Consider the following 25,935-nt stretch of genomic DNA (forward strand, 5'->3'; position numbering starts at 1 on the left):
GACTATTTGCTCGGTAGTGGAGCATTGTACATTGACTAGTGACACTATCTCGCTTTGCTCGATAGTGTTATTTGCAATACAAGTACAGTCCACTATCCATGAATCCTTTTAAATGTCTTATAATCAAACAACCAGCCATTCAGGTGCTTAATTAGATTTTCATTTTCCTGATAATCTCGTTGCATTTCATCAAAGCAGGCTTGTTTCAACTGACTAAATTGAAGATAACTACCTCTCCTTAACCATCGGATATTGTATACTACATAACTCAACCCTGAATGTTCCTGTTGTTTAGCGTCATTGTGTTTTGCAACATTCCAAGATCTCGCATTTATCCCGTTTTGAAAATAGCCAATGTATTGTGGTAGTGGAGGCAACAACAAAATCTCAACTGATAAATCGCCATATACATCATCATCTACTTGTTCCTTTTCTTTTGCTTCTTCGCTTGTACTACCATCATCATTATCACTATGCATCACATATCGAGGCTTAATTATGTCTTCTCGTGTCCATGTTTTGTTCCATTGACTTAAATCCACCGAATCATTGAATAATCCCATATGTAATAGCACGTGCAAAATATCAGAATCGTCAGTATATATGCCCAGTGTTCCACCCCATAATTCTCTTTCTTTACTAACTATTTCATTTCTAAAATCTTGTTTGAATTCAATAATGTGACGAAATGGGATGATAACTTCAATAATCGAGTTGATATATTCAAGCGGTAGTGGAGGTATACATGGTATATACCTTGTCTCGATCTTAAAGTCACCTTCAGCACATCTATCTCTATAGTTTTGTTTACTCTTCTGGAACGTTCTTTGTAGATCCTGTTTCAAACCATAAAGGTATTGAGTTTGTAGTGTGTCCCATGTTGTTGTTGGATTATATATTATTGTCCCGAGGAATTGTCTCTTTGGGAAAAGTTCCGAAATAAGCTGCACAATCGGTTCAATGTTTAGTTTTGGTGTGTTTTGTTTACGTCGCTTGGAGAGTTTGTCATTATTAGTACTACAGCTGATCCTCAATAAAAGGTTTCTCTCCTCTTCCTCCTCTTCCTCCCTCTCCTCCCTCTTCTCCCTCTTTTCCCTCTTTTCTCTCTCCCTTTCATCCTCTTCCTTCCTCTTCTTTGTCTTCCCTCTGTCTTGCTCTATTTTCTCATTGATCTTCAAATGCAACTGCTGTGGACTAGGTTGGTTATCCTGACCAAGTCCGTTGGTTTGCCTTTGAGGACGATGATGGTGATGATGATGATGATGATGGTGAAGTGGAAGTGGCTGTGGCTGTTGAATAATATGATGGTGGTGGTGTGGATTAGACGGGTTTACATGGTGGTGTGAACTTAATTGGTGTGAGCTCAATTGGTGTGAGCTTAATTGGTTTACATGGTGATGATGTACAAATCGATGATGGTGATGGTGATGACCATGCAGATTCTGAGAAGGAGACGATGACGCAGCATTCGTCGTGCTTGCCTCAATAGTGAGTGATTTCTCGTTTGGCTGCGGTGGTGTTAATGAGTTATTGCTCAAAATCGACCCCACTGAACTCTCTTTCAGCATGCTTTTTTATTTCTATATTCAATGTAAACTTTATTCTTTAGAAACCAAAAGTATGGCTCTATTGACAAGAGTTGAAAAAAAAAATATATCTATATCTATATATAAATACTTGTTGAAAATACAACGGTTTCTGTGCGTCAATGATACAATTTGGTAAGAATTACTCTTGCACCCCCCTATCTTTATAGTCTTGGATTAATGGAGTATTAACTTGATAGTCCTAGCTTAGTAGTCCTATACTATTGCACTCCAAGGGTATAGCAATCATAACAGAAAATGGTCCTTGAGAGAAGAAGAGAGAAAAAAAGAATAAAATTCAACTCATACCAATTCTTCTCGCCGAAAATGGTTTCTCCAGCTCTCATCTCGCCCCACAACTTTTGACGGGCATTTTAGACAATCAGGCTACTTTATTTCCTGGTTTAAATTCTGTGGTTTTTGGCTAATTTTGTCTTAGGGGGTGGGGATTCTACGCCCCGACACTATCGACACTATCGAGCAGAGCGAGATAGTGGAGCACACTAGATGCCACCGACCCTATCAACTCTATCGACACTATCGAGCAGAGCGAGATAGTGGAGCACACTAGATGCCACCGACTCTATCGACACTATCGACACTATCTCGCTCTGCTCGATAGTGGAGCACACTAGATGCCACCGACTCTATTGACACTATCGAGCAACACGTTGTACCTTGATGCCTTCTTCTTATTCTATGGCTGGAGAGCTATCTACCATAGTCTTTTTCTACAATCTTCTAAAACTGTCTTCTACTATAGTCTTCTGTAACAGTCTTTCTCTACAGTTGCCTTCTACTATAGTCTTTCTCTACAGTTGCCTTCAGCCCTAATCTTTTTCTACAGTTGCCTTCAGCCCTAATCTTTCTCTACAATTTTCTACAATTGTTTTCATCTACTATCTTCTACAACTATCCTCTACTATAGTTTTCTACAACTGTCTTCTACTATAGTTTTCTACAACTGTCCTCTACTATAGTCTTTTGCAATAGCATTTCTCTACAGTTTTACCATAATCTTTCTCTACTATAGTCTTTCTCTACTATAGTCTTTCTCTACTATAGTCTTTCTCTACTATAGTCTTTCTCTACTATAGTCTTTCTTTACAATCTTCTCACTTTGTATGAGGGACGAGAATAGAATAAAATATTACAAGTTGAGTCAGATTATCATTAACGGAAAGGAGTTAGGGGTTAGGGGTTAGGGGGCAGAGAGACAGGGAATTAGTATTTTGAATTATATAGGACACTATCGAGCAAAGCGAGCAAAGCAAGAGAGTGTTGGGAGCATCTAGTTAGTGTCGCTACTAAGTATTGCTTTTGTTTGATAGTGTTGGTTTTTTCGCTAGTCAGTGTGCTCCACTATCGAGCAGCACTATCGAGCAGAGCGAGATAGTGTTGTAACAAGCTACAAAGGGTTGCTCCACTATCTCGCTCTGCTTGATAGTGTTGGTGGCAGCTAGTGTTGGTGGCAGCTAGTGTTGGTGGCAGCTAGTGTTGGTGGCAGATAGTGTGCTCCACTATCTCGCTTCGCTCGATAGTGTCGCTCGATAGTGTCTTCTTATTGTTGTTGTTTGCGTAAACGTTGAGCACAACCATAGTGTACTATATCAGAATCATCCGTAACAGTTAAAATACTATATCCCAATTTCTCCCGGCAAACAGGGCACAATGTCTTGCTTGAATTAATCTTGTATGAATCATCCTGTAGCTTAATGATCTTATCCTTCAAATTGATAGATCCAACTTTATAAAGCTGGGAGTTGATTCGTGTATCATCTACTTTATTCTTTACTGCTGCAACTTGTTGCTTCAAATAGTTTGCAATTTTATATAATGGGAACGAAGCAGGTAGAATATCAAACACAAAATCAACTGACATTTTCAAACCTTGTTCCAGAAGCAACTTTGATATCAAATCAATGTTCTCAACATAGTTGATTAGCAAATCCCCCAATAGTTTATGGAATAGTCCACGACCAATTGTTGTTCCGTTTGGCTGCTTGTATATTGCTAAGCAGTACAAAATTGCCTCATCCAAATCGTTCAACTGGTTGAATAACACATCTACCGCTTTTTCGTGTTCTTGCAATTTCCTATAAACAAACACAGTTAATCTCAAAAACTTGTCTTCATTGGTAGGTATCTCTTTAAGAATAGGCCAAGGATCAAATGTCTCACTAGTAGACAATAAGTTTTTCAAATTGGAATAATATTCGTCCTCTTTAGGTGACCCGTCCTGCTCCTTGATTTGCCTTAAATACAATATGCAAAGTTTTGTTTCAAATCTCCCAAACTGTTTATTATTCTTCAATTTCGCAATCAAATCACTTTTAAATAAGAGCCACTCCAAGTAAGTAATCGCCAAATCAATATTCTTTCTGTTTAAAAAAAATTGGAGGACCTTTGAATTATCAAGACTCTCACACTCATACGAATCATTCATAAACAAAATTTTACTATTTTCCTCATTAGCAGATATCGCCCATTTAGCATACTCCAATATCAAATCCAAGTTGTCATTAGTCAACTTCAGTAAATATCTCACCGTTAGTCCTGGACCTTTGATAAAATCATCATATGCATTATCTTCCTCGTTTGAGTGAACAACTTTCAGTTGTTCGTCGCCATGCGCGAGTTTATACAACATTTCTAGTGCTTCCCTATGCAAATTCCTTCCATAATAAAAGTCCAACAACTCCTTGATATAATTTGGCTGTTTGAAATTTCTTTGTTGAGCGTGATTATGGATATTGCTCATTAAACATTCATTAACAATTTTAGAATCACACTTGTTATTTGGTAGTCTTAACAATGGACCAAGTAACATCGGCTTCACGTAAAAATAGCAAAGAAACAATGAAGTGTCTATTATCGTGGAAACTTTGATTAGTTGGTTATCAATAGGTGGATAAATATCATTAGGTTCAAGAAGAACGTGCTTCCAATTAATGGCCGATTTATCAAAAAACAGTAAAAGAATGCGCCTTTGCTCAGTTAAATATATTATCAAGTTATTAACAGCTTTAGTGAATTTCCTAATACTTTGAGATTTAACGTTGTTTTTGGTTGTTGCTGTTGTTGCTGTTGTTCCTGTTGTTGCTGTTGTTGTTGTTGACGACAATGTGGCGGCTGTATACTTTCGAGCTGTATTATCAGTTTCGTAGTCAGATTCAGATATGGGGTTCAGCTCCAAGTCTTCTTTTGTAATTCTTTTGACCGCGCTACTTGAATGTGGCGATCTGATCTGCTCCTCCTCAGCAACTTTGCCCTGTGCATCAACACTCTTTTTACTAAGCAAATACTCCCCATTCAAAAAATCCGGAAACAATGATAAAACATCATGGTAAGAAATCAACCACTCGGAAGCAATGTCCACTAAGGATTCGTGATACTTAGAGTAAGATTCAAATAAACTAATTGCTTTCAATGTATATAATTCACGTAATCTCAACTGCTTTGACTTTTCAGTCGTGAATATTTCATTTTCTTCCGTTGGTTTCAAGTCAGAAACTAGATTAATAGCATTCTCCAAACCAACTAATCTCAAGTCGTTATTAGGATCCCTAGCATTTCCAAAGTGTGTTTTGCCGCTTATGCTAAGAAATTGTGTAACTTGTTTTTGAAGCGGCACTATTGAAAACTGAAACACATCCAGCCCTGATGCTAGACAAAGTACATTTTCTTCAATCTGGCAACATATTTGATTCGAGTTGATATAATGCAGGAATTTTTGTATTAGAATACCGTTATGTATCTCCATAATCTCAATTTTTTTAGGATAGATTGCAGCTAAATACATTGGATGAATGAAAAGTACATTTAGAGGTACAGCTGTCAATTTGATTGGCGACGGCGAAATCTTGACGCTTTTGCTCTTTTCCAATTGAATAACAGTCGTGTCTTTAATCAACAACACAGAGTCTTCACTCGTGGGGATAGTCCAAATCAATGGACCAGACGATGATAGCCCGAAATATTTGAAAGACGCACCTTGACTGAAAATATCCGTGTCGTCATTTGTGGCAAATGTAGATAGCTTATAACTGAGTATGTTCATCATCAAGTAGTCACTTTCTACACCAACAATTACATGATCTTCGCTATACATATTGATGGTTCGCACTTTATCTTTGAGCGGTATTTCCTTGATCAATGTAAACTGCAAGACGTTTCTCGACTTGTTAGTAACGTGATAAACCAATATTCTTCTCTTGACACCAATTAGCAATAGTCGCTTATCACTGTGATCAATGTATAATGCATCTGCACAACGCACCTCGTCAAGTGAAAATATGAGATTAGTATGGCTTCCAACGATTTCGTAAATTTTGACCAAAGTGGGACTGATCATGAGCATTAGCTTTTTGTTTATTGCAGCTGAATCATTGGGGAGCAACTTCAACTTGACTATGCTCGAATTATCCACTGTTAGGTTCTTGAAAATGTTCTGTAATGTGTAGTTGTGATTTTCCCCAAAGAGACGTCTTGTATCTTGATAAGATCGGAATGATCTTATTGACTGAGGGACCACGGACTTAATTGTTACACCTTGTGAACTCTTGATGGAAGACTCTTGCTCAAAAGCGGTCTGTTGAGCAGCAGCAGCAGCAGTAGTAGTAGTAGGTGCCTGACTTAATGATGCTGATTGTGACAATGTCTGGGTATATACTACTAAATCACCTCGACTTGTCCCTACAAACAAACAATCTCCACTGTGAAGAAAAGACGAAACATAATTGCTGGTGCCATGTAGATACGGTATTCGAATCCTACTTGAAGGCTCAATTATATCTATGTTCATCTCGTGTCTTGATGGATTTATTGAAACCTCTCCGTCTCTTTAAAAGAATACAAGAATCATTTACAATAAAAAAAAAAGGGCCAAAACAATCTAGCCGGGTAAAAGAAAATGAGCCGGGTAAAACAAGCTAAGAAAGATAAGCTGGGTAAAGCTACAGACCACCACCACCACCCCCTCCTCCTCACGGTATATATACGCTCTATCTAATAAAGTTGATAATTCCTGAACAATACTTTATCGCTTGATCCATTTTTTCATTCTTTTCCTCACTAACTTGTGAAAACTTGGCCAAAATATCTTGTAAATCAAATGTGTCGTCGTCTTCGTACTGATGTAAGACATCGCCATGGACTTTTAAAAACATCGAAAAGATTGTCTCTATTAATTCAAAATTTTTGTTACTTTGCAAGCCAGCAAGTAGTGCTCGGATAAAGTTTGTTAGCTCAGTCAATGGTGGTTGCGTATTGAGGGATCTGATTTCCAAATCTATAGCAGATGGCGCAAGGTTGACCAAGTACTTGTTGAACTCTTCAAATTGACTCGTCTCACCAGAATTTCTCAATAGCGTGGTAAACTCGCTTTCAAAAGCAGTAGTAGCACCACCGTCGCCGCCACTAGATCTATTTTGGAAGTTGTACTGTAATAATTTACTCTTCTCTTCTTGTTCTTGTTTTTGTTCTTGTTTAGCATCAATAATTTTTTCTTTGGCACCCTCAGCAACAGAGGCCCTATCGCCAACAGCTTCTCCAGTTAGCCCTATAAAGAATGGCGTTTTCTCGGGTTTCTTGGGTGGTTCAATAGGTTTATTTCTCTGCTTGATAGTATCCAAATAAAGTAAAGTGTTGAATTTTGTTCTTGGTCCAGTCGATAAAGTGATTAGATCTGAGTCAATTTGATCGCTGGAGACAAATTTGCCAATATCAAATTCAGCTGTATCTTGCTCCTCCTCTTCATCTAAAGCACCGTCTAGGATAATTGAGCCACCGTCTCCAGAGGCGTTTGGCAATAAAATCGTTGAAAACTCTTCCTCTTCAACGTGTCTTGTCGATACTGGCTTGAATTGTGCTCGGTTTGTCCATAACGAAATTCCGTTTCCTGAAACATGAGTTGTAGCAATGACGTCCCCTAGTGGAGAGAATTTCACCGAGGTCGCAACAATGGGTAAAAATACACCATCAATACACCCTCCTGTAGGTAGATCCCAAGTGCGTAACGTTGAGTCTAAACCAACAGATACTATCCATCTTCCATTTGGAGAAAAATCTATTCCTGAGATTCTGTTGGAATGGCCGTATAGCACCCTAACAACTTTTTGCGTGGTTACATCAATAACGATAATCGATAAGTCATCTAGGGCACAAGCGACCAAATCTGATTGATTGTGATAAACCATTGATGTGATAGGTGCACTCAATTGTAGTTTTCCTAGATATTTTGATTTTCCAAAGTCATAAAATCCAACAACTCCATCTAATCCACAACTAACCATTTTTCTATTCATCCCATCAATAGCCAACCCGGTCACAACTTGCTTATGCAATAGATATTTCCTCCTCAAGAGGCCTGATTGTAAATTATACACCCCAATGCCACCAAGGGATGAACCTACAAGACCAAAATTTCCACATTGTGATATACAAATGGATTTACAGATTCCTTGATCAACCGTGTTGAGAATATGCTTACCAACTCTTTTCGTTGAAGAATCCCACGTCCTTGCAAAAGGTTCATCCTTGTGTGCAGTGAGAATATTATCCCATTCACCTGTTCGAGCATGTGATGTAGCAATAGCAATAATCTCTGGAAACTTTTCTTTCAAAGAAGCAACTTGTCCTGCTTGTCGCTTACCATCCTTAGACTTGTGCATTCTTTGTGAAAACTCTTGTGCTTGAGCATCTTTTCTTAATGAAAAACTCCAGAATGATCGATCTCTGGATGCACTAAACAAAAAGTGTGATTTGTCTTCATCAGGGAATTGTATAGCTACGGGTGGTGCAGAATGGCCCCCTCTTGATCTGAGATGACGCGGAGGTGCAATAATAGAAGTGTTTGTTGCACTTAAACTTGGATCAAAAACAAACTCCTTGAGGTGGTTATCTCCTCCATTTGTTAAAAGAATTGGTTGTCCGTTTAAAAATTGTACTTTCGATACACCTCCATGGGCCTCCTTGTGAGCATTTCGCAAAACGTGGATACGTGTGTTTTTGTTTAAATTATGAAAATACAAATCTCCGTTGTTCAACGCGGCGACTAAATGTGGTGACCCGTCAGTCCTGAATGATATTGAAGTGACTTTGCTAGAGGTTTCCGATCCCGAGGTGGTTATTTTCTCACCAAGAACAGATCCTTTCCTTAAATTGTAAATGTAGACATTTCCTGAAGCTGTTCCAACACCAACCACATCGAGAACGGGCGCGGACTCAATGCTCGACAACAGCTCTTCTCCAAACTGTTGTTGCTGAGACCTGTATAATACTTTACCTGAACGAACATTGATAATCACAATTGAGCTAGTAGTGGCAACTACAACTTTGTTCAAGTAAGTAGGTGGATGGATCACACCAACTATCTCTCCATCCACATCTATGTTTACTGCTCTTATCACTGAGTACAACTCAGTAGGAAATTTCAAGCCATCTGCTGCTGTTCTTCTAAATACAAATAATTCACCTCGTGAAGAAGTTGCAATAAGGTACTCTCCAAAGTGGCAAAGATGCGTAATTATACCATTTGTCTCGCATGTTAAGGTAAATTCTAGTTTTCCTCTTTTATATATCCCAACTTTATGTCCACTCCCAACAAATATATAATGGTGGTGTGTTGTAAAACAGGTTATTTTACTCTTGGTTTGAGTTTGGGAAACAAACAACAAGTGTAAAGTTGCCAAGTCATAAATCTGAAAGCTTTTGCCTACTGAAGTAACTGCATAAAAAGTCGATCCTAATGTACCAATTGCAAATGGAGTGGCATCGGTGACATTCCCCAAAACTCGAAACGGGCTAAAAATTTTTGAAGGCTTGCGAACTCGGACTGGTGCTACACCACCACCACCACCACTACCACTACCGTTCACCAGATCTACTTTCCTTTTCTTTTCCAGAAGGACAACCATATCGATGGAAAAAGATGGCTTTTTTTTTGAAAGAATGAGAGAAAGGTGAGATGAGATGAGATGAGATGAGATGAGATGAGCCGCGATAAAAAAAATTGAAAAATTTGAAAAATTTGAAAAATGATAAGAAATTGAATTTTTCTAAATGAGATGCCCCCCCCATAAATTCCCAATTGCTTGCTTTACTCATACATTGATGACTGTGCCAGAGAAAAGATTACATGAAGATGGAGATGGAGACGGAGATGGAAGTGGAGCTAATGATACGACTGCCTTAGAGGAGAAGAGACAGAATACTCAACCGTATATCAAGGGCATTGCTGGTATAAAGCCAGAGTTTCTTGCCCCAATATCCTCTTTGTCTAGTACGTACACAGAATACAACGATGATGAAGCTGAAGGAGGAGATAGGGATAAAAATGGACTGCAAAATGGTAATGGTGACAAAAGGAGAAAGAAGGAACGTGGTCAAAACCAAAAACGTGATTTAAAGCAAAAGAGAGATACAGTTCGATTATGTGTTTCGTTGATTGATCCCGAGGATGAAAGTACCCCTTGTGTTGCTGGAGATGAAGAGAAATGCAAGTATTCTCACAACTTGGAAGAGTACTTGGCAAGTAAACCAAAAGATATTGATGGGATGTGTCCCGTATTTGAAGCTTTGGGATATTGTCCAACGGGCATGAAGTGTAGATGGTTACACTCGCATTTCAACAAGGAGACTAAAAAACTAATCAAGGATTTGGGAAAACTAGAAACTGAAAAGGACAAGAGCTTTGAAGTTAATTTGATTGATAGAGAAAGCAAGATTGCATTACAAAGGAAAAAGTATAAATACGAAATTTCAGAACAAGTGATTAAGTACTTGGATTCTAAAGTTCAGCGAAACGATAGTCATCAAGAAAATAGAAAGGAAAATGAGGCAACTTACGTTGAACAGCCTTTCAAGATTGCAGAAAAGAAGAAAATTGACCTAAGAGGTGCCAAAATTGTTTCACCTTTAACAACAGTTGGTAATTTACCGTTTCGTCGACTTATGAAAACTTTGGGAGCTGATGTCACATATTCTGAAATGGCACTCTCGGTGCCTTTGATACAGGGGCATCAACCAGAATGGGCTTTGCCTAAAGCACACATAAGCGAGCATCCAGGATTTGGTGTTCAAATAGCCAGCTCGAAACACTGGGCAGCTGCAAAAGCAGCTGAGGTTATCTATAGAACCACTCAACATGTTAGCGAGTTGAATCTAAACTGTGGCTGTCCAATTGACTTGCTATACAAACTGGGACAAGGTTCAGCGTTATTGGATCAAACTCCGAGACTATTGCGTATAGTGAAAGCCATGAACGGATCATCGGGCGATATTCCTGTTACGATCAAGATTCGAACAGGTGTGAAGGAAAACAAAAACACGGCGGCACATCTTGTGGATAGGGTGTTAAACGAGACCCAAGTTGCAGCAATCACCTTACATGGAAGATCGAGGCAACAAAGGTATACTAAGGAAGCCGATTGGGACTACATAGAAGAAGTAGGTAAAGTTGTTAAGAATTGGAATGAGAAGAGAGAAGAAGATAAGGAAGGTAGAGACACAAACCCAACCTGGTTTGTTGGCAATGGAGATGTTTATACATATGAGGACTGGTATAACGGAGTTGCAAGAGAAGGCGTGGACTCGGTAATGGTGGCGAGAGGAGCATTGATCAAGCCATGGCTTTTTGAAGAAGTTGAAGCACAACAATATTTGGACAAATCCTCAAGCGAAAGGTTATCCATGTTGGATAAGTTTGCAAAATTTGCAATTGAACATTGGGGATCTGATGAGTATGGTGTCAATAGTGCTCGGAGATTTATGTGTGAGTTTCTCAGTTTTACACATAGGTATATACCAGTAGGCATTATGGAGAGACTACCACCGAAATTGAATGAAAGGTCGCCCAAATTTGTGGGCAGAAATGAGATGGAGACATTGCTTTCATCATCAGACTACAAAGACTGGATAAAGATTACAGAGATGTTTTTGGGCAAAGCTGGTGAAGATTTCCAGTTTGTACCCAAGCATAAGAGCAATGCCTATGAAAATACTGAGAACAGATAGATAGTATCATTGAGTTAATAGTAGTAGTAGTAATCAAACCCGAGCGAAGCGAGATAGTGGAGCAGCGCCGACTACTGACACTATCTCGCTTCCTTTAATAGTGGAGCAGCGCCGACTACTGACACTATCTCGTTTCCCTTGATAGTGGAGCAGCGCCGACTACTGACACTATCTCGCTTCCTTTAATAGTGGAGCAGCGCCGACTACTGACACTATCTCGTTTCCCTTGATAGTGGAGCAGCGCCGACTACTGACACTATCTCGCTTCTCTCGATAGTGTCCCTACGAGGTTTGCGTAGCTTCCTTTTATGCTCTACTTTTCAATTCAGTAATGTCTTTGTGTTTTTCACTGTTTGAACCAGTTGCTTTTTCACCTTTTAACACAGTAGCTTCGTCATACTCTTTGTTCAAGCTGGCGGCTTGATTTTTCAACAACTCCAAAGCTGCATCCTTTTCAGCCAATTCGTTTTTCAATTTGGTAATTTCCTTGCTTTCAAAAGACTTGTCCTTCACACCACCAGCACCTAGATCGCCTTTATCACCAGCAGCACCAAGATCGCCTTTCTTCAATTCGTCAACTTTATCCTTGGTCACAATCAACTCAACCACCAAGTTATAAGTTCTGGTCAAGATCAAGGTCAAGAACAAAGTGAAACCACAAAGGTACATATTTCTTTGTGCATAAAATCTTCTTGCTTGAATTTCCGACCTATCGTTCATCACCGAAGAACCTGGATGTGCTTGAGTTGCCGAGTGCAATTCCGAAGTTACCGCATATACTCTATTTACAGAATCAATGAATAAAACAAATACGAATCCCAAGACACATTTTAATGCTATTTGGAATTGTTCGTTTTTAAATGGTGCAGATATCGTTTGTAAAACGGTTCTTCTAACTCTTCTGGGGTATGGTAATGAAAGTATTCCAAAGAATACCATTTCAATTACCAACAATACAAATACCAAATTGTAGTACAAGGCCATGACTATAATTTTCCAATGCGTATTCAATTACCAGCGTGTATCAAAAGAGTTTCAAGGTTTAAACGAAAAGCTGAAAATATTTTCACTCCTATACCAATTGATAAAACTCCTAAAGTAATTGGAAAAGTAAAAGTTTGTTAAACTTTAAACTTGTGAACAATGTCAAAGATTAAATGTATGTATGTATATGGCAGCGCCTGTCTACAAAAGCAATTTGCTTCTTAAATTGCTACTTACACTAAACGAAAACTGCACTAAAACGCTCTCCCACTATCGAGCAAAGCAAAACCACTATCGAGCAAAGCAAACCCACTATCGAGCAAAGCGAGATAGTGGTGTAACAAGCTAATTAAGAAACCACTATCGAGCAAAGCGAGATAGTGGTGTAACAAGGTAGTTAGAGGAGAACAACCTAGTTACATTTTTGTGTAGGTGACAGTCAATGCTCTACTATCGAGCGAAGCGAGTCAATGCTCTACTATCGTGCGAAGGGAGTCAATGCTCCTCTATCTCGCTTTACTCGATAATGTCGTTATGTGACAGTCAATGCGCTCCACTATCTCGCTTCGCTCGATAGTGGGGCATTGACTGGTTATATGTAATTATTGTCTAATTTTATTCTATAAAAGTCTGTATATCTTTCCCCCCCCCCCTCCAAATTATAACGACATTGATACTTTCATTGAAAAAGTAATTAGAAATGGTAAAGAAATCCATAGGACTGCGTATTGACTAATTAAACAGACAGCAAGACAATCCATTTGCAAATGCTCGTCACTCAACGGGTCGGTATAAAAAGCGGTAAAATAAACCAAGCTTGTAGCATTGGGTAAACCAAACTCTAAAACGCTCACAAATCTAACTAACCGATCTGTTCCATACCATCCTCCTTTGTACATACCTGTTGTGAGACCAACGCCAAAAATCGGTAAAAGAACCATTCTCGTGATTGTCACCATAAGTGCTGTTTTCCAAAAACCAGGAGGCATCTTCTTGACTTGCAATCTTGCCAACGTAGCCCCCAACAAAAGCAAACCAAGCGGCACTGAAGCTGCACCAACATAACTAGTCAAATCGATCAAAAACGATAATGGAGGTTGTTCATCTGGCGCATTGGGCATGTAAAATGAAGTAGGTACAAACAAAGCTTTCAATGGCGGCGACATACATATAGCAATTGAAAGCAATAAAGAAACCGAACTTGGCTGTATTAAATTTTTAAACATTGTCCTTCCGAATTCTTTGAATTTCGATTCCTTCTTAACCGACTTGGGGTCGCTTTGTAGTGACTTGGTTTTTTCAATCTCGCTATTACGTAAACTGTCAAACTCTGAATACTCGTTTATAACATCATTTACATTCTGTGATGGTAGTCGTCTAAGATCAGCATTTCTTGATGCTACCAACTCAAGAGTATTTGAGTCTGCATTTGATGTAGCTCTTGAAGTTCTACGGACTGATGATGTATTTCTAGTTTTTGTTGTTGCAGGAATGGTAACAGAGTCATTGTTCATGTTACCCGTTGAATGTGCTTTTAAGAATTCGCTATGTTGCACATCTTCGTCTCGATTGCTTAATCGTTGGGATAGGATTGATTCACTAGAAATCGACTCTGTATTTGTTGAGCTTGCTTCGGATCTTGATGGAGATGATGACGGTTCCAATTCGTTGCTAACCATTAATTGTTCTGCACTATCATCATGATTATTTTTGGCTGCTGCTGCTTCCGTTTCATATGAAGTCAATTTTTCATTTGAGTGTTTATCCTTCTCAACATTCTCCTTCTCCTCCTCTAATGTTGCACTGCCTGAAGAAGCTTGTTTCTCCAAATCTCCTTCAACTTTCAACTCATCTCTGAAATCCCATTGAATCAATCTAAACAACCCAAACAGGAACTGAAACAAAATCATAGCAAAAAGGAAAAGACAAACATAAGCAACTCCTTTGTCACCTTCTGCCGGCGTGAAAATTGTCCCCGTCTTGGTAAATGTCTGGAGATAGGCAATGGGTAAATCTGAAATATTTGGGAAAATTCCTACTGATATCAATCCACCGAGCCATCTCTTTGGTGATCTGGTGATGTAATGAGTAGCAAGAGTCAATAATCCACCAACTAAAAACAATAGACAAGCAGTAAACATAATTATACCGAAATTTTTTATATCTGAAGATTTCAAGTACGAAACCATATTATCGAAAATCAAACAGGGCATAATTGCACTAACGACTGTATCTGATATATCTCTACACGTTGATACTGTGAGTATGTTTTTCTTGGCCAAGATGAATCCCATGGCCATAATGAAGTATATCTTGTAGATAGGCTTGACCGAGCTATAAATGACCAAGCCTATCAGCAATTTCTCTGTAGAGTCCGACATAACTTAATCTGTGGACCTGAGAAACTTAACCTCTGACCTGAAAAACTCAACCTCTGACCCGAGAAACTTAACCTCTGACCTGAGAAACTTAACCTCTAACCCGAGAAACTTAACCTCTGACCTGAGAAAACCCTACCTTGTATTTCTAAGTTATAAGTTGCGCAATCCTTTCTTTTTTTATATATACATATATTTTTCAAAGCACCAAAATCTGCAAATTATAACTTCATTCTCTTATAATGCGACAAGAGAAAAAAGAAAAGAAAAGAGGAAGAAGAAGAAGAAGAAGAAATAGTCTGCATTAAACTCTACAAGAGCTAAACAAGTAATAGTTTGAAATCGTTATTAGCCATCGAATTATTTAGCTCATTTTAATTTCTTTATTTTATTGTCATGTTAATGCCTTGTTTTCTTTTCCTCTTGAAAAAATTTTTTTTTTGGCCTCTCATCCCGTCGTAAATTTTTCTTTTTAGGCCTGGTTGATGCAACTGATCCGACCCATGTATAGTGGCGCGGAATGGTGAATGGTTTCTTTTTTTCCTTCCCATATTCACACAATTTAACCATGACAGCGGGAAAAATGACACACGGATTATGCAAGGAACAATAACGAATTACAGGTATGTCGAATTTTTAAGCCCAAATATATGCACTTTAACATTTAGATTACAAGAGTCACTATCAAGCAAAACGAGATAGTGGAAGTTTCTTTGCTCTCTATAATACAGGAAGTGGGCAATATATGAAATTCGGTAATATAAGATTTCCTGAGTAAAAAAAAAGGTATCGTTAAATTGTTCCCCTTTTTACAATCTAGCAACCAACTTCCGACCAACACGAAAGCTAGGTGAAATCACACAAGGATGTCGCAACAATTTAGTTCAATCTGTTTTTTTTTTTTTTCCTTCTCACTTCCGGTTGGCTGTATTCCACTTTTGTGTGTTCTTAGCTCGGAATTGAATGTCGCAAATTAAACAGTTTAAATACTCGGTTTTGGTTTTATCACCGAAGTAACTAATTGATATAATTCAATTTTATGCGCCAAAGAGACCTAAAGCATAATTTCTGTGTCATTGTTAGGGTCTTTAATCTCGTTCTACAAAAACAGCTCTCTACTTTATTCATTTCTTCCAACCAAAAATGGACGCCTTTTTTGGCAATCCCCTTTTGGGTATTGGCTTAGTTTACCATAAACAAATATCGAGACCATAAACACGGGTTGGTTTCAGCTGTTTTTCAAAAAGCAAATTCGTGTCTTACTCTGAACAATTATCTAAACAACTGAAGAAATGTCTGTTTATTATTTTGTTCATTTTATAGACTCAAAAGGCGTTCATTTGCGTTTCAATAGGTAAATTTCCAAAAGAGTTTTAAATGCGATATTTAAATTCATCGAGTACACTATCGAGCAAAGCGAGATAGTGGAGCACACTATCTGCCAGACCACTATCTACCAGAACACTATCTACCAGAACACTATCTACCAGCACACTAACTGCCAACTTTGTTTCTACTAACGATAATAATTGAATAAAACTCAAATAGTAAAGCTTTTACCTGCAGCAGAGATAACGCATCTCGTGTATCTTTTTTTTTATCAGTATTTAGCGGACCACAGCTGGAATTTTTTTTTTTTTTTTTTTGCTCAAAATAAAAAAATTGATTGTTTCAATTGAGCCCTTCCTCTACTCCTGAGATCGGTAATGGGCGGCACATGTCAACCGCGGGGGTAGACAAAAAAAGCCACTTATATCACTACACAAAAAAGATTGCAAAAATGGCTCCATATGAGTTATGAATACATGTGGAAAGGCGATATCACAAAAAAGTGGCACGAACCCCTTTACACATCTTGCCCTATAAAAGTTTAGCTATTCGATCTTAAAAGCCTTGAAAGTTTAACTGTTCTATTTTAAAGCCTACTCTCTACACCTACATTTTTGAAACTATTAAAGAAAGATGCGATTCATACACTCTATATATAGATATATAATTATATAGGTATGTAAAACCCTATCCAAACGAAAACTAATTCATATTCACTGGAAACCAAATCAAAAAAAATGTTTGTGTGTGCATTCAAAACTCTTAACATCACCAATAAATCAACTCTCCAAAGTCACTCAATTACTTTAAAAGACCAAAAGAAAAAAAAACAACGTCAAAACTTCCCCTTCCTCCAATTGTGTACATGACGCAAGGCTTAAATGCTACTACCCCGGTGATGATCATTACAATACGATTTCCGTGTTGCGCCCATATCTATTAGCGATAAGCGTTTGGATTTATCATAGGTAACAACCTCAGCAATCTTGACTATCTCGACACTATTCAAGTCAACTAATATAGCATCCAACTCTTCTTCATCCATATCAAAATCCCCCCAATCTTCATCATCATCATCTTCTTCATAATACTTCCCCTTGACCTCAGTTTTGACTTGGTATTTCGATGTTGTCACTTTCTCAGAAGCTATTTTTAGTGAAGGAAGCGTATCTTGAGCATTCTCTGGGCAGGAGTATACTGAAACGCTATCAGAATTAGATGACACAGAACGTTTAATGTGGTTCCTATCACTAAACAACGAATGACCCTCATCGTCCTCTTCTTCAATAGAGCTCCGAGATTCAGCTATTGACAAGGGTGACAATGGCAAGTTGTTTGTTTGCTCTTCACCCTTCCCTTTACTAGCTTTTGTTTCAATGCCTTTTGGTCTTTTAAAAATTGATTTAGTACTAGTAATGAAATGGTTTAATTCAATGTGACTTGAGTGGTGACTATTCTTGAAGATTGGAGAGGGCAATGATTTCAAATCTTTAAACAGAATCCTGGCTGGTGATCGTCTTGGTATTGATAAATCATTTCCTAGTTTCCCACCCGTATCGGTGCCCCTTTCAAATAGTGATGGTGGTTGTAGTGGTGATAAAAGAAGTGGCATTGCTGAGGCAGCTACACCTACGTCTAAATTCAATAACATGTTTGAATCGTCGTTGTTAATTTCAACAAAGTTGATAACAGTAGCAGTCCCTTTGGTAAAGAAAGCGGACTTATTACTGCAGATTGAGATGGTTGAATAAAACCAAGGTAGTCGCGAGAATCACTTGGATTGGCACTAGACTTATTACTCAGTTACGGCTAACTAAGAAACAACTTGAAAAACGTGGAAAGAATAAGTAATGAGGTTGGTCCTTTCTAAAATATAAAAAAAAAAAAAAATTGCAGAAATCAGTGAATCCTATATCCCTTGGCTGTTTCCTTTGTATGTTTCCCTTTTTGGACTTGTTTTTTTTCAAAATCTTTCACAATCTTTCTGTTCTAGGGATAAGTTACAAGAATGTTCCCCTGTGTCAATAAAATTTTGGTGATAAGTTGTCTTTGAGTTTAAGCTTAAAAACTGGAAATGTAAAAAAAAACAAAAAAACAAACCCCAGTTAAGTAGTTCAAATTGAAATTGTCCAAAGTAGACTTGGTACTGTAATAAGAGGGGAAAACAACAGTGGTTAAATTGAATGAAAACTTTTTGAAATGATTCTCAAGGAGAAGAGTTTTCTTCAATAGGAAATGTTCTGATAATTTTATATAAAACTTTAAAGTTAAATATACATGAAATATGGGTGTGAAAAAAAAAACCCAGAAAAAATAGAAAGAAAGAGGAAGACATATATACAAGGAATGTAGAAAAGTAAAGGGAGTGTCTCTTTATCATCGTAGACTGGTCATCTGTGTGTTAAACTAAGAAAAGGAATGATGACTGAAGTTGTTATATGGTGCTGGTTATATTTCCTAAATTATGCAAGGATCAACTGCAAAAAAATATCAAAAAGAAAATAACTAGAAGAAGATCATTTTTGTGTCAAGACGTTTCTGACACAGATTAGAAATAGATTTACAACTGCACTAAAAAAAAAAAAAGAAAAGCCATCATGAGATTCTCTTACATGGCCAATACAAAAAGTAACCTAGGTTTGCAAAGTATGCCATATTTAGTAGTAGTTGAGTTAACTAGGGTTTTCTTTTTGACTGTGGAGAATGGTTAAAAAGTTTAATATTCAAGCCAAAAAAGGGACTTGTATGGTAATGTTGCAAATCCCTCCTTTTTTTTTTTTATTTTATTCATGTTGATTTGGGGTTACATATTGTCTCCTAGGCAAGGCTGTGTTGTCAACTGTATAATCATGAAAAACCAACAAAAAGTGTTTCTCTTTGTAATATATACTTTACCACATCTGCTCTGTCCATTTGATTCAAAAAACCAGTTTTCCTTTCTTAGATTAAAAAAACAAGATTAAAGTTTAGAATGCTTTGTTTAACGAAAGATGAATAATTCAAAGACTAAAATAGGATATAGAATTTTTGAGAACTGTGACTGATTACATCATAGTGACACTATCGAGCAGAGCAAAACAGTGGAGCAGCGCACTGACTAGTTTGTTACTACTATGAGCTATATCTCAAGGTACAGGCTTTTTCTACTATACATTGTCAATCAAATATAAATCTATAGCACCTACAAATGGTATACCAGGCGCAAAACAAAAAAGTATATACAATTGGGCCAAGCAAAATCATGATATCATAGATATATAAAAAAAGTGATTTATTAGTTAGTACTAACGAAACTAAGTGTAGCTCTTTCTCTCTCTCTTTCTCTCTCTCTTTCTCTCTCTCTTTCTCTAAGATTGCAAAAATCCAATTATCTACTGTTAGGATTTTTCCACCATTACAATATTAGATACTGCGACCCAATTGCAGGCATTTCAGTAAGGCATTTGATCTCCACAAAAAACAATAGAAAAGAAAACAAAGGAACAAAAATGGATTTGTCATTACACCCCCGGACACTTTGAAGGAGAAGAAAAAAAAAAAAAAAGAAAGAGAAAGAGAAAAGAGAAGATAAGAAAAAGTGTCTTGGTAAATGGGACTCTATTACAACGACACAGGGAAGAAAGGGTTGAAGGAAATTAATTTCTTTATTGCTTGTTTGAGCATTATATAAGTAATAAAACTTTAGCTTTAATTTTAACCCGGCCTAAGTTTTTACTAATCTCTAGATTGATGTGGGTCCATCATTGCAAAATAGTTGATGTTACATTCATCGCTGTCTGGAGGTGCTAAAGAAAAAAAAGAAACAAAATCTGGGGAAGGAAAGAGAATCGGTTTCAAACTATATGCTTTTCTCTAAAAAAAAAAGAAAGCGTTGAAAAGTCATCAAAGGAAGTTTTTCTTGACATCTAAGTTCGTAGCCATTTTGCATGTTTAGCTGGAATTGCTTTTTATCTTGAATCTGTTATTGGCTAAACTCGTAAATGAGAACTCTCAATTTTTATTGACTTCCACCCCCCACTCTCTATGTATTTAATGACTTTTCATAATCTACAAAAAGAATGCAAAATAAAAGGTAAAACCTCCCCTCTTGAATGACAAATTTGCTTTGTCTGAGTTTGCAATTTGCAACTCTTTATTTTACCCATCAACAGAATAATAATAAAATATAACATGGATAATAACACACTATACTCGGTATACGACTAAAGAAATGTTAGCATACTTAATACACAATTTAAGGGTGCCTCTTAGTTCTTGGCTTTCTTTTTTGGGGGTCTATTGTCATCACCACCATCCGCTGGAGATGCTTCTTCTTCGCTACCTGATTCAGATTCGGCCGCACTATCAAACTCTTCGGCAACATCAGAGTCTGAACCTGATTTAAAGTCTACGTCCTCTTCCTCATCTTCTTCACCGGCACTTCCCATATCCACATCACCGTCCTCTTCATCCAGATCAGCTTCTTGTTCCAACGCTTTAGCCAATCTTTGTTTAGCAAGCTTTTCTTCATTTTTAACCTTGACTCCCTTTTCCCTACAGAATCTTTCAATGTTCTCTTGCTCTTCTCTATCAATACTTCCAAACACATGTTTTTGACTTGATCCAATTACGTTTATTTCCAAATCAAATGTTCTTGACGCTGATACTCCACCTCCGGTTCTTGACATAACAACATTGCTTATTTCGCTATATGGAATATAAAGCGTTGGTTTTGTTACAAATAAGAAACATCTATCCAAAGGATACAAGTAACCTTCTGAGGCTTTTAAAGAGCATGATATGCCTGGCTGCAAGAATCTCGATTGGAACGAACCCGGCGTGAATAATCTCTTTTCCGTTAGTCCTCTAAGACAGTGAGCCATTACAATATATGTAGGAGCATCATATGATTTCTTTAATCGGTCCTTATATTTAGCTTCAAACTCTTCGTCGCTTAAATTTAGTTCCAATTCTGTTTCTTCGTCTTTAACAAACTGCAATACCAAAAACGGGTATCTCGTTTGTCCCTGTCTCAAGGGAGGATCAATTTGTATAATGATCAAATGATGCACCTCATCCGGTTTGGGTAATGAAAATATACGTTCAATTTGTTTATACTGTATCTTGTAGTCATATGTTTTACCTCTCAATCTCAATGAGGTTGAGTACATATCAATATCATAACGGCCTCTGGGTGTGAGGAACAATGCGTCACCAAACGACACAATTGCTTCTCCAGCAATTTGACCGATATCTGCTTTTTCCTTCAATTGCTCATAAAATGCTTGTGCTGCATTTTGTTCAGTTTCAATAGTATCTACCACTACTTCCTCTTCATCTTCACCGGTCTCTTCATTTTTGATCCTTGTGGTTTCTTGTTCCACGACATTACCAGGAACATAGAATCTCATTTCAACGACTTCGTCTCCGACTTTGTTGCTGTTGCCATCAAGATTGAATTCCAAGGCAACTTCATTTTTCCCCGTTAAATTCGAGTTGGATATAGCATCATAAGGAATTTCAAATGCCGGTTTGTTATTCACGTTAAAAACCAACTCGTTTCTTGCCAAGTCGGCTTTACCCCAGTTCCATCCTCTCAAAGAGTGTTCTCGATGCTCTAAATTTAACTGGAAATTTCTACTCAATTCTTGCTTCAATTGTGCAAAATCATCAACGTGGAATCCATCGAGAGCAACTACTCCGTTATTCTTGGTTTGAACTCTCAATTCGTACCCTTTGGCGCCTCTTGACCATGTGGCTAGAATGATCTCTTCTCTCGGTAATAAGAAGGGCTGCTGTTGCTGCTGTTGCTGTTGTTGATCCCCCGAACCGTTTGGTTGATTAATACTAGCTTTCCAACCAAGCCCAGAATCTGCAATACGCAAGCGTCCAGTGGGTTTCTGTTGGTTTAAAAAAATTCTCTCGAAATCCGTATTCACCATGATGAATACTGCAAGTGTTGTTTCTCTATAAATGTATTTTTGAAGAAAGTAAATGCAAAACTTCAATGGATTTGAATAAAATCGCGTTCTTTGTTAACAAAGTGAAAAATAAAATTAAAAAAATAGAGAAGAGCGCGTGCTACCATATGCTGCCCACTAGACTATCGAGCAGAGCGAGATAGTCTGTATTCACTCTCTCTATAGACTATCCGCATCTACTATCGAGGAGCAGCACTGAGACTAGACTATCGAGCAGAGCGAGATAGTCTGTATTCACTCTCTCTATAGACTATCCGCATCTACTATCGAGGAGCAGCACTGACTAATTTGTTGCTACTATGAGTTATATCTCAAGGTATAGTCTACCATAGTCTTTCTCTACAATTGTCTTTCCTTACAATCTTCTGCAATTGTCTTCTACCATAATCTTTCTCTGCAATCTTCTAAAATTGTCTTTTGCATTCAACTAGTCGAGCAGAGCGAGACTAGTCTAAGAAGCATAGACATCTCTGCTCAACTAGTTTCTACACCTCCGCTATTCAACTAGTCTCAGAAGCATAGACATCTATGCTCAACTAGTTTCTACACCTCCGCTATTCAACTAGTCTCAGAAGCATAGACATCTATGCTCAACTAGTTTCTACACCTCCGCTATTCAACTAGTCTCAGAAGCATAGACATCTATGCTCAACTAGTTTCTACACCTCCGCTATTCAACTAGTCTCAGAAGCATAGACATCTATGCTCAACTAGTTTCTACACCTCCGCTATTCAACTAGTCTCAGAAGCATAGACATCTATGCTCAACTAGTTTCTACACCTCCGCTATTCAACTAGTCTCGCTCTGCTCGACTAGTCTCAGAAGCATAGAGGTCAAGTCTTCTTTTCTTTTCTTTTTTCTTTATTAATTTCGCAAGAGTCATTTTTTTCTATGCATAAAACAATTTTTCAAAATATTCCAAATTACAAAACGCTGGGTATATTCTAAGCTGAGATATCAAGTATTATTATTATTACTCACACTCTTTTTTTGTAAGTAAACAATGGTCAAGAAAGCAGGAGTATTGGGAGCAACTGGTTCCGTTGGTCAAAGGTTTATACTCTTGTTGTCACAACATCCCGATTTTGAAATACATGCTTTAGGAGCATCATCAAGATCAGCTGGAAAAGCATACAAGGATGCAGTAAACTGGAAACAAACAGATGTATTACCGGCTTCAGTACAAGGTGTGGTTGTACAAGAGTGTAAGCCAGAAGGAAGCTTCAAAGAATGTGACATTGTCTTTTCAGGTTTGGATGCTGATGTAGCTGGCGAAGTTGAAAAAGCATTTGTAGACGCTGGATTAGCAGTTATTTCAAATGCCAAAAACTATAGAAGACATAAAGAAGTCCCCTTGGTTGTTCCAATTGTTAATCCCGAACATATTGATATTGTTGAATCAAAAGTGAAGAAGGCTAAAGCCGAAGGTAAGGAGAAAACAGGGTTCATTATTTGTATTTCAAATTGTTCTACTGCTGGTTTAGTTGCACCTTTAAAGCCCTTGGTTGAAAAGTTTGGTCCAATTGATGCATTGACCACAACAACATTACAGGCCATTTCAGGAGCTGGGTTTTCGCCAGGGGTTTCAGGTATGGACATTTTGGACAATATTGTGCCATTCATTAGTGGAGAAGAAGAAAAATTGGAATGGGAGACAAAGAAAATACTCGGTACTTTAAATGAAGATGGCACAGAAGTGGTAAATATCCCAGAAGAGAAGATGAAGGTAAGTGCACAGTGTAATCGTGTGCCAGTGATTGATGGACATACCGAGTGTATTTCATTTAGGTTTGCCAATAGACCACCACCATCAACTGAAGACGTGAAGAGAACATTGAGCGACTATGTTTGTGAGGCTTCTAAATTACATTGTCATTCTGCTCCAAAACAAACTATACACGTACTAGAAGAACAGGATAGACCACAGCCTAGATTGGATAGAGAAAGAGATAATGGATTCGGTGTTTCTGTTGGAAGAATTAGACAAGATTCCTTATTGGATTTTAAAATGGTTGTTTTATCACACAACACAATCATTGGAGCAGCGGGTTCTGGTATTTTGATTGCCGAAATATTAAGTGCAAAGGGATTAATCTAACCTATTTACTTGTTGTTTTATTTGTCTTTTTTGTATAGAGGTTTCTCTGTATAGAAGATAAAATGTGTAAAGGTTTTTCTATTGAAAAAAAATGATTGCAAATAAAACAAAAAAAAAATATAGTAGATAAAGATGTCAATGGTGATTTTTACATTGGCGATATCTAGATGGTTTACTTGGATGTATATCCTGACTCTGCTTGAATGCTTGATGGAAGATAATATAGATGGAGCATCTATTTGGTCTATGCTCCAAAAACAGGGCGAGAAGGTTATTTGGGGGAATTCGTTAATATCCATTTAGATGAAAAGTCAAGTTGCAAATCTAATAGTCAATTTCGTAATTGATAAAAAAAAAAGGGAGGGTACCAATAGCACCATGGGGTTTGTATTTTTGATGATCAACTGTTTTCCATTGCTAATTGGCTGTTATCCAAGATTTGTCCATTTAGAATACCTCTGTCAAACATGGTTTGTTGAAACTCGGAGCAGGATATAGATGGACACTATCGAGCGAAGCGAGATAGAGCACATTAGCTGCCACCAACAATTTGCACCTTAATTACAGCATTGACACTATCGAGCGAAGCACACTAGTTGCCACCGACAATTTGCACCTCAATTACAGCGTCGACACTGGTCGCTCTGCCCGATAGTGGAGCACACTAGCTGCCGCTGACACTACAAATAGCCAAGGGATGGCATTTGGAAAACATGTAGTGGTATCGCACTACATTCTTATCGAGTTTAACTGGGGGAGAATATCGCTCTGGATTATTATCTCGCTTTGCTCGATAGTGGAGCAAACATGTCGTATTGTTTGTACGAAATGTGGAGCATTGTCATCAAGGACAAGTAAACTGATGTTGGTGACAGTAAATTCGAAAGATTCAACAACAATTGAAATTGATATGGTATAAAGATTTTCCATACCGGCTATAGAGCTCCAGGTCAACCCTACTCAGTCAATGATCTACAAGAATGGAGAGGAGTTAAAGTTTACCGCTTTAGACTAGCGTCTAGTCGTAGACTCCAATGGAACACTATCGAGCAGAGCGAGATAGTGTTGTAACAAGCTACTCGGTGCTGTAACAAGCTACATAGTGCTGTAACAAGCTACTCGGTGTTGTAACAAGCTACTCGGTGCTGTAACAAGCTACATAGTGCTGTAACAAGCTACTCGGTGTTGTAACAAGCTACTCAGTGCTGTAACAAGCTACTTAGTGTTGCTCGATAGTGTTAGTCAGTTTTGCTCCAGCTTTACTAGAAACTGCCTTTTACACGCAAATATCTAAATAATGCCTGTCTCATCCTCCTCCTTCAATATGGTTATCATATCTAAACTACACCTGTCTCATCCTCCTCCTTCAATGTGGTTTTCCTTTTCTATGCAGATGAGCGATACTTGAAATATTTGATCTTTTCAACTTCCAGGGAAAAAAAAAAAAACCATAAAAAAAATCAAAGTTGTAGGCTTCACTTTTAATCAAGATCCTTTCTGTATAGTGGACACCACGTATTATCGTGATTTCGCTAACATTTTAACAACGTCCACTAACATATTTGCATTATCAATGAACTAGAGT

General features: G+C 37.8%; 7 protein-coding genes across 7 annotated transcripts; 2 read left to right on the top strand and 5 right to left on the bottom strand. All coding sequences in view use genetic code 12, as the record gives it.

Annotated features, from left to right (window-relative positions):
• Window positions 1–92: 92 nt before the first annotated feature.
• Window positions 93–1,568, bottom strand: RXT3 (Rxt3p; the record flags this gene model as incomplete). The annotated part of the gene is made up of 1 exon (XM_049324842.1): window positions 93–1,568. One exon carries the CDS (start codon window positions 1,566–1,568, stop codon window positions 93–95), a length of 1,476 nt encoding a protein of 491 aa, XP_049182492.1.
• Window positions 1,569–3,147: 1,579 nt separating this feature from the next.
• On the bottom strand, window positions 3,148–9,502 carry UTP21 (rRNA-processing protein; the record flags this gene model as incomplete). Its single annotated transcript, XM_049324853.1, has 3 exons — window positions 3,148–3,916; window positions 4,022–6,260; window positions 6,619–9,502. 3 exons carry the CDS (start codon window positions 9,500–9,502, stop codon window positions 3,148–3,150), a joined length of 5,892 nt encoding a protein of 1,963 aa, XP_049182493.1.
• A 196-nt stretch (window positions 9,503–9,698) lies between these two features.
• On the top strand, window positions 9,699–11,600 carry KGF56_000354 (tRNA dihydrouridine synthase; the record flags this gene model as incomplete). The annotated part of the gene is made up of 1 exon (XM_049324864.1): window positions 9,699–11,600. The coding sequence occupies one exon, from the start codon at window positions 9,699–9,701 to the stop codon at window positions 11,598–11,600; it is 1,902 nt and encodes a 633-aa protein (XP_049182494.1).
• A 306-nt stretch (window positions 11,601–11,906) lies between these two features.
• ECM3 (putative ATPase) lies at window positions 11,907–14,878 on the bottom strand (the record flags this gene model as incomplete). The annotated part of the gene is made up of 2 exons (XM_049324875.1): window positions 11,907–12,586; window positions 13,318–14,878. 2 exons carry the CDS (start codon window positions 14,876–14,878, stop codon window positions 11,907–11,909), a joined length of 2,241 nt encoding a protein of 746 aa, XP_049182495.1.
• A 2,290-nt stretch (window positions 14,879–17,168) lies between these two features.
• On the bottom strand, window positions 17,169–17,942 carry KGF56_000356 (uncharacterized protein; the record flags this gene model as incomplete). Its single annotated transcript, XM_049324886.1, has 1 exon — window positions 17,169–17,942. The coding sequence occupies one exon, from the start codon at window positions 17,940–17,942 to the stop codon at window positions 17,169–17,171; it is 774 nt and encodes a 257-aa protein (XP_049182496.1).
• A 2,596-nt stretch (window positions 17,943–20,538) lies between these two features.
• Window positions 20,539–22,212, bottom strand: POB3 (FACT complex subunit; the record flags this gene model as incomplete). Its single annotated transcript, XM_049324897.1, has 1 exon — window positions 20,539–22,212. One exon carries the CDS (start codon window positions 22,210–22,212, stop codon window positions 20,539–20,541), a length of 1,674 nt encoding a protein of 557 aa, XP_049182497.1.
• A 1,043-nt stretch (window positions 22,213–23,255) lies between these two features.
• HOM2 (aspartate-semialdehyde dehydrogenase) lies at window positions 23,256–24,350 on the top strand (the record flags this gene model as incomplete). Its single annotated transcript, XM_049324908.1, has 1 exon — window positions 23,256–24,350. The coding sequence occupies one exon, from the start codon at window positions 23,256–23,258 to the stop codon at window positions 24,348–24,350; it is 1,095 nt and encodes a 364-aa protein (XP_049182498.1).
• Window positions 24,351–25,935: the final 1,585 nt, after the last annotated feature.

The sequence above is a fragment of the Candida oxycetoniae genome, assembly GCF_023343755.2.
Source record: "Candida oxycetoniae strain CBS 10844 chromosome Unknown scaffold9, whole genome shotgun sequence".
NCBI classification, from domain to species: Eukaryota; Fungi; Ascomycota; class Pichiomycetes; order Serinales; family Debaryomycetaceae; genus Lodderomyces; species Lodderomyces oxycetoniae.